This window comes from Suricata suricatta, chromosome 3 (genome assembly GCF_006229205.1).
Source record: "Suricata suricatta isolate VVHF042 chromosome 3, meerkat_22Aug2017_6uvM2_HiC, whole genome shotgun sequence".
Classification (NCBI taxonomy): domain Eukaryota; kingdom Metazoa; phylum Chordata; class Mammalia; order Carnivora; family Herpestidae; genus Suricata; species Suricata suricatta.
In genome coordinates, this window is record NC_043702.1 from 173,850,250 (window position 1) to 173,858,362 (window position 8,113).

General features: G+C 62.0%; 1 protein-coding gene across 1 annotated transcript; it reads right to left on the minus strand.

The window, feature by feature from the left end:
• Positions 1–1,458: 1,458 nt before the first annotated feature.
• Positions 1,459–7,889, minus strand: TTC24 (tetratricopeptide repeat domain 24). Its single transcript, XM_029933224.1, has 11 exons — positions 7,866–7,889; positions 7,319–7,395; positions 5,979–6,694; positions 5,612–5,815; positions 4,883–5,011; positions 4,671–4,783; positions 4,232–4,330; positions 3,217–3,284; positions 3,016–3,122; positions 2,419–2,515; positions 1,459–2,084 (listed from the first exon to the last, which is right to left on the minus strand). The coding sequence occupies exons 3-11, from the start codon at positions 6,688–6,690 to the stop codon at positions 2,003–2,005; spliced, it is 1,611 nt and encodes a 536-aa protein (XP_029789084.1). The 5' UTR covers positions 6,691–6,694; positions 7,319–7,395; positions 7,866–7,889; the 3' UTR covers positions 1,459–2,002.
• Between the last annotated feature and the right edge of the window lie 224 nt (positions 7,890–8,113).

The following is an 8,113-nucleotide window of genomic DNA, read 5'->3' on the forward strand; positions in this document are numbered from 1 at the left end:
CCTGGCCGGGCACGTGCCAGCTGAGTCCCCGGGGCCTCCCTGGTGTCGGTGCCCTGCGAGTACGCGCTCCACGGGCGCCAGCGCATGCAGGGCCGGCCACCGCGCCCGCTCACTTGGGCTAATGTCACTTAACACCGCAGGCGGTTCCCAACGCGGGGAGGGTTTTTAAGGGGAGGGCGGCGCCAGAAACGTGGGGGCTTGTGCAAGGGAAGCTAGTGCTTCCCTTAGTCGTTTGTGGACATGACCGTGGACGCACAGGCCTTAACTTCCCGGGGAGCCCGTTCCCTCACTCCTCAAGGCCAGTAGTCTGCAGAATCTCCAGGAAAGCAGGTGTTCTGCTACAGACCAAGGGACCTAGGTCAGCAAGCAAGCAGGACGGGAGCGAAGACGTACTCCATGCTATTTCTGCTTTTCAGACTTCTAGAGTTTTCTTTGGGAAACGCCTTCAAAGCCAGCTTAGGAAGGGCTCATGGATGGAGCCCTGCTGAGTTCCAGATGCTTCAGTCCTGCGGTGTGTTTTTGACCTCATGTTACAGATGAGGAAATTGACTACAGATCATTTCCCTAAGATAATACAGCCAGTGACAGTTGTTACCGGGTTGGCCTGACCCCGTGGGGATACCCGCGTGTGGCAGGTGCTGTTACTTGTCCCTCAAAACCCATTCTCCTTTCTTCCTTTGGCAGTGGAACCCCCGAGTTTTAACTGGCCACGTGGCTGCCCCGCGGAACCTGGCGTCTTCCGGTCTCCCTTGCAGCTGCCGCACATGTGACTAAACTCTGACCAATGAGGCGTGAGCAGAAATGACTTGCAACTGCCAGATCGCACTTTTTAAAAAACGCATGTTTCCCTCCACTTCCTTTTCTTTTCTCACCGCAGGAATGGAGGGGGTATGCCGTGGGGTGGGAGTGGGGGGTAGTTCAGGACACTCGGGAATGCTGTGTTGAGGACGCAGACACCTGACTTCCTGAGCGCCAGGGAGCCGCTGTGTCCACATCCACAGGGACTGTTCCATGGTCACGAGTGAAGTTCCCTCTGTTTAAAGGCACAGTTACCGGGCTCCTGGGAGGCTCAGTCGCTTAAGCGTCCTACTCTTGATTTCAGCTCAGGTCATGATCTCACCGGATCCCGCGTCTGTGCTGGGATTCTCTCTCTCTTCCCCACCCCCCAAATAAATAGAAAATAAATAAATAAATACATACATACATACATAAATAAAGGCACGGGTAGGTTACACTGGGCTCTGTTATAGGCAGGTCAACCTGCACCCAAATCAAAACATCCCCAACAAGACAAGACAACAAGGACGAGTGGCCATGTCCCCATGTGCCCAGTGTCCCCAGCAGCTCCTGGCGTGCTGGGCATATGGTAGGCCCTCTGCAGATATTTTAATGAATCACAAAATCCCACAGTGAGTAGTTCAGAGTGTAGTTTCCACTACACTCTTCTCTGACACGACCTGGAACACATCCTTTTATTTCAACTTAAAGCAAAAAATACATAAAAAATACATACACCTGCCACTTGTCAAAGTGTGGCCAGGTCTCTTCGTGGAGAACATGGGCCGGCGCTGCCTCCTGAGCCCGCGATGGCTCAGCAGTGCATTCAGAGGTGTCCCCTCTGGGTCATATCCCCATTTCCCATTTGGGAAAATAGAGGTCCGGAGACAGTCAGTGACTGCAAAGCCTCTAGACCAACGAGTCACAGCTTTTAGTAGAACTGGCAAGGGCCTTAGCAGCCATGGGGTTCGCATCCAGAAGGAAATTCACTGTGCATTTCCCGTTTCCCGTTAGTCCCCTGAGTCCAAAACTCCCAGTGAGGAGCAAGCTGAGCATCCCAGAGCCGAGAGCGCAAAGCCCTTGCTCAGCGTGCTCGGCAGCCCATCCGTGGATGGCGTTCTGTGCCCGGTCCACGCAGCGCTGAATTTGGTCCCAGATCCCCGGGACGTGGTGAGTGTGCTGCGGAGGTAGCACAGAGACCGCATCCGGGGCCAGCAGAGTGGAGTCACATGATTGTACAGAAGCCAGACTTGGTGGGTCTCCTCTGAGGGATCCTGCCTGGGGTTTCCCTGGGCCATCTGGGTGACCTGCGGGGGGCGGGGAGGGCTGGCCAGGGGCAGCGGCGGGGAAAGGGCGGCGGGCAGCCTGTCCTTGCAGCCCCTGTTGCCCTCCTTGGCCTTCACCTTGGACGCTGGGCCCCAGGACAGTAGGGGGCAGGCTTGAGCCCCACGTCCCCCACCCATTGGGACTCCCTCTCTGGGAGACCTACAGCTAGGGCTGTGCAGGAGACGGCCCCCCAGGGCTTCCAGAGCTGGGTGAGTGTTGTTAAGATTGCTTGAGGGCACTGTACCCCCAAGCGCTGGACCAGATCTTCCCCCTCCCCCCATTCCCCAGGCCACTCCCCTTCCCCCAGGTTCCCACCTGTTGACTTGGGGGCCTCTGGGTACCAGAATGCCAGGATGCTCCATCTGGAGGGGGCCTTGGCCTCCAAGCGGGAGACGGGCCCTGGGTCCTGGACCTGGATGGAGAGGGACAGGCACATTCGCCACATTTGTCTCTGTGCCAAGAACCACATGCTGGAAAGAGGGAGAAGAGCACGGCGTGTGCGTGTCGGGGTGCATTCGCGGGCACCGACACGGAGCGCGCACGGAAGACTGGCCGGGGCACCGGCAGGTGTTCAGTAAAGCCGGGCCGACGGCGCGCTGAGCAGAAGACCGGGAATTCACGCGTGAACAGCGCGTAGCCAGGAGCTGTGGCCCCAGAGGTCGAAGCCTTTGGGGAAGAGGCTGGTGTGGGGGGCGCCAGGGCAAGGAGATCACGCAGTCTCAGCACCTGGCACGGGGCAGGCTGTCACCGAAACTTGCTGTTCTAAGCTGCAAAGTTCTAGAAGTTAGAAAAGCCACGGAAGCAGTGAGGCGGGGGTGACGGGAGAAGGGGTCCAGGAAACGAACGTGGGGGAGAGAGAGTGCTCAGTTTCCAGGCAGGAGACACAGCTGGGAACAGCCTGCTGCCACTCACACTCCAGCCTCTGCGCCCAAGAGGCCTCAGGGACATCGGATGGCGTGTGGTCCTCTCTCTCCTCCTGGTTCGCCTCCGACTCCTCTTCCTCCCACCCAGCCAAAGACCTGGAGGGGCAGGGGACAGGAGGCAGAGCTGCGCCAGGGCCCAGCCCCTCCTCCCTGGGGTGCCCATGCTGGGCCATGGCCCCGCCCCACTCACCTGTGCCGCACTTCCGCTCTGCCCCCTTCCGGCCTGCCTGGAGCCTGCGGCCTCCCTGGAGCCGAAGTCTGGGGGTGGCGGGGAGTAAAGGGAGCCCGCTGTGATGTATCCATCCGCGAGCTTATGTTCCCTGCACAGGCAGTGGCCCCACACAGACAGAGATGTGCTAGAGACAAATGGGGGTGTGCCACGCCTCTGAGAATGGGAATCCGAGGCCAGGTCTCTGCTAGGGACCCTCAAGTTAGAACTCAGGCTCACGGTGGATCAGACATGGCCAGAGCCTGGCCTCCACCTCCTCCTGCCTGGGGCCTCCAGGGGCAAAGTCACAGGAAGTCGGTGGCTGCCTTCAGATGGACCCCAGCTCTTCTGACCCCAGTCCAGTCCTCTGTCCGGACCAGGCTAATTTAGTTTCACTTGCAAATTATAAATATAGCATTCTGGTCTTTAAGAGATGATATAAACCCTATTAAATAGATATAATATATACTCAAGTAGAATTTTAATTTCTGGGTGGGAGGTTGCCTGAGGGTACCTGGAGGGGTGAGAGTCAGGGAGGCAGAGAGAGTGGGGGGATCCGGAGAGCGAGGGGATGGCGGAGGCCCACGGAGAGCGGCCCCCCGCTGGGGAGCCGGGGAATCGAACCTCCCGCAGTACGGCCGCCATCCTGTGGCCTTTCGGAGAACTGCAGCCAAGGACGGTTTCCAGCTCCTCCGGGGAGGGCTCAGCATCCTTGCCTGCACCCCTTGGCTTCAGCCTCCGGGCTAGTTACCACCCAGGCAAAGGCCTGGCCCTGACTAGCCCTGGGAGACATGCCACTTCCCCTCGCTCCCCTCCCTACCCCCAGGTGGCCCCGGAAAGGCGGTATGTGTCCCCTCTGCAGGCTCTGGGGCAGATGCAGTCTGGCACACGGGCAGTCCAGGGCGGCAGCCTGGAGGGCATCAGCTCTGCTTGCCACCATCCCCTTCTCCGGGCCAACCCTCCCCACCCCCACTCCTTGTCTCAGGTGTCACCTCACCAGAGTGTGCGTGGGAACCACCCCGGCCTGGGCCAAGTGCGTCCTCATGGCGTCCGCCAGCTTGGCCACCAGCCGGTCCCGCACAGAGTCCGGCTCCTTCTGGAGAGAGGGTGGATAACGGGGGTGACGGGGGTGATTGCCTGCACTATGCGGTCCCCTGGGGATCAGGGAGGAAAGAAACAGGAGATGGAGGAGGGGAAGGGGGCTTTGTCTTCCTTCTCCCCCCTCCCGGGCCTTTGCCAGGATCCTGCCACCGCCTGCCCACAGTTGTAGACAGAAACGAACCCCTCCTCCCAGTAGGTGGCCTAGGACACTGTTCCCGGCGCCTGTCTGGTGGGTGGTGAAGGGTGGGGGAGACCAGGCGAAGGCAGGAGTGTCAGCAGAGGAGGCTTCTGGGAGGGGGGCAGGAAGAGCGAGGTTCGGGGGCGCAGCGTCTCACCTGACTCCGAGCCAGCGCCTCCTTATAGTACGTCAGGGCCTGGTCGTGCTGCCCCAGTCTGGCCGCAGCAGCCCCCAGCCCCTCGCAGGCCTGCCATTGGCCCTTCGCGTCCCCTGGGGAGACAGCCAGGGGTCCTCTCGTGGCCCCCCACACAACTGAGCCTCCCCACCAGCCCCAAGGAGCCCCCCGCCAGCCACCTGTCCCTGCCTCACCGGTGTCTCGGGCCGCCTGCAGGGCGTGGAGGTAGCTGTCCCTGGCTGCTCTGTGGTCCCCCAGCTGGCTCAGGGCAAATGCCAGGCTGCCGAAGCTCCGGCCCTGCTCCTGCCGCTGCCCCGCGGAGCCTGACGACAGAGCCACCCCCTCGTAAGAGGGGACCTTGGCCGCAGAGGCGCGTCCCCCAACCGCCAAGGACAGGCCCCCAGGAGTCGTGGTGCTCAGCCCCAGCACACCTCCACTTCCAGCGGCACTGCAGAGACCTCAGGCCTGCTTTGCGGCCTGAATGCGCCCCCTGCCCTGCTCCCTGCCCCCCCCCCCGCCCCTCTGAGCCATGCAATGACCTCGTGACCAGTGACCCGGCCCCCCAAAGCGGCAAAGTTCCTTTCTTGCAGGTGCAGCAGCCGAAGCTCGGGGAGTGACAGTGACTCACCGTCACACAGCTGCTCAGCCAGAGAGGCACTGGGCTCCGCATCAGGCTCTTCCGGCCGGGGCCCTTCCCTCTGCCCACCGCGGCCTCCCCAGCCCCAGGCCCTGCCTCCGGGCTCCCAGCCCACCATCCCGTCTGGCTACCCCACCTCCTGCACCCCCAGCCCTCACCCCTCACCCCTTGGGCTTCCTGGCCCCATAACCAGGTCTGTCTGCGCGCCAGCCTCGGGCCCCCAGCGGGAGCGCCCCCTGCCTTAGTCCCTTGGTCCCAGTCCCAGCCCCCTGCCCCTGGTGCCCACCATGCAGGTCGGCGGCCTTCTGGTGGAAGTCCCGGGCTTGCCGGTGGTTGCCGAGGGCACTGTGGGCCACCCCGAGGTTCCTCAGCACCGTGGCCTCCTCTCCCGGCACCCGGCACAGGGGCAGGGCCCGCAGGAAGGCCTCCGCGGCAAGCGGGAACAGCCGGAGCTGCGAGTAGGTCAGGCCTAGGTCGTTATAGAGGCGCCCTGGAGGGCATGGCCAGTCAGCCTCAGCTGTGCCGGGGCGGCCCCTGCCCCCTCTCACGGGGTCCCCAGCCCTCGGGAGAGCTTCTGCTTGCACCCCACCTCTCAGAGTATCGCCCGGTCTGATCTCCCCAGACCCCACACCTCCGGTGCCCGTGGGCCTCACCCAGCAGTCTGCGCTCAGGGGTCCTCTCCGCAAGCCTCCGGCTCTCCTCCAGCACCTGCACCACGGCGCCCACCCTGTGCCGCCCGCTCTCCACCATACACCCCGCTGCAGCCCCCAAGGCCAGGGCCGCGGCCTGGGGCTGCCCCGCCTGGGCGTAGGCCCGGCCTGCCTCCCGCAGACAGTGGGCTGCTAGCTCCGGCTGTCCCAGGGCCTGGTAGCAGGCTCCCATTTTTGCCTGGGCTTGCCCATGGTCACCCAGCGGCTGGTAGTGACCCAGGGCCCTCTGGTACCAGGCCAAAGCATGAGGCAGGTCGCCCAGGGCTTGGTAGGCCAAGGCCACGTTGAAACACTGGTCACCATGACACCTGCCCTGTGCCTTCTCCTCAGGCCGGGCTCGCAGAAGCAGCTCGAGGCCCCGGGCTGGGTCCCCGGTCTCCACGTAGGCAGCCCCCAGGTTGAAGGCACAGGCCCTGAGAACGGGGGTGTCCCGCGATTGCGGGGCCTCAGAGGCCAGGACAAAGGCCCTCTCAAAGCTGGTCAAGGCTTCGTGGCTCTGGCCAGCCAGGAGCGCTCCGTGGCCGGCCCTGGTGAGGGCGTGGATGCTGGCCTCTTGCTGTGGCCGCTTTCTCCTCTTCTTCTTCTGCTTGGAGGTTGAGGGTTCGGGCTCAGACTCAGGCTCTTGGGGGGTATCCTCAGGGTTGGAGAAAGACATAGTGCTGATAATAGGGAGCAGAGGGGTCAGTATGTCACCCTTGGCTTTCTCCAAAGCAGGAGCCTCCCAGGGTGACTCAGCTCTACCCCCACCCCCCAGGGCTGTGAGCACTTCTTGCTGCCCCCGCACTTCGCTGAGTGAGCCTCCCCGGTGCCACACCGCCCTCACTCCAATGTCGCCGCTCCTTCTCTGTCTTCCGTCAGGACCCACTTCGAGTAACAGAAAGCCTCCTCCTTCAGCCTTCCGGGCCCTTCTGGAGCCCAGAGCACATTATGCCTGTGTCTTTTCCAGCACTGATCGCACCCAGTAAAAGTTGATGACTTTCTTGTCTATCTCTCCTACCAGATTTGGAGCAACGTGAAGGGCCTGGCACATAGTAGGTCCTCAATAAACATTCATCGAATGGGATGGAGACGGCTGATGGGGATGGTTGCACATTAGTGGGTGTGCACCTAGTGCTACGGGCTGCGCCTTGATGAACGGCTGAATGTGATAAAAATTTCTGTTATGTGTTCCTCACCGCAATACGGAAAGCATTCACTGAATGAGTAAACGAATGGGCAGATGAGCGGGGCGCACAGGGCCTCCCCTCCCATCCACTGGTCCCCGCGGACGCCCGTCCACTCACAGTCTAGGCGCTCCTGGGTCGAGTCAGCTCAGCAGATGCTCAGTGAGCACCTGCTGCATCTGGGGGCCTGGAGGGCGCTGGGGACACCGAGCGGAGCAGGCATTGAAGTGGCAAGGAATCCACTTTTGGAAGGAGGGAGCAGTCTGTCCCTTCACACCCACGCCCCAGCTTGGGGACCTCTTTCTCCACGGCTGGCCAGTTCTGTCCCCCGGCACCTGGCGCCAGTCATCAGCCTGCGCTCCCGTTAGGGTGGCTCCCTTAGAAGGGCAAAGCCTGTTCCTGATCCCTCTTCCCAGGAGACAGGGAGGGGGGGTGTGTGGAAAGGGCGGTAAAGACCAGGGCCTGGGCGCTCAGCAACCCCCGCCCCCACTTTTCTTCCGTTCTCTCCCCTCTTTCTTGGGAGAGGCAGGCAGAGGTGTCTCTCTTTTCAAAGAAATTCACCCTGCAACTAAGAACACCTAGCAATCATGCCTTCAAGGCCCTCATCCCCAGGGCATTCCTGGCTGACCCCAGCAGGTCTTGGGGCCCCAGCCACAGGGTGCCTTACCTCCCTGGATCCTCTCTGCGGGCCGGCCTTCTGGAATGGTCCCTCTGGCTTGGGTTACCTCCCCGAGCTCTGAGCTCACAACCAGGCACCGCCCTCCACTCTAGGGAAGTTTTTGATGGACAGCTCAGATGCCCTATCCTAGTGCCGGATCTGAGGGTGCCTGGGCACAGTCACTGGATCCCGGGATTCCACTGCCCTTCCTGCCCCACCCCTGCACACACCCCTCAAGTCCCCCACTTGAAGCAAAA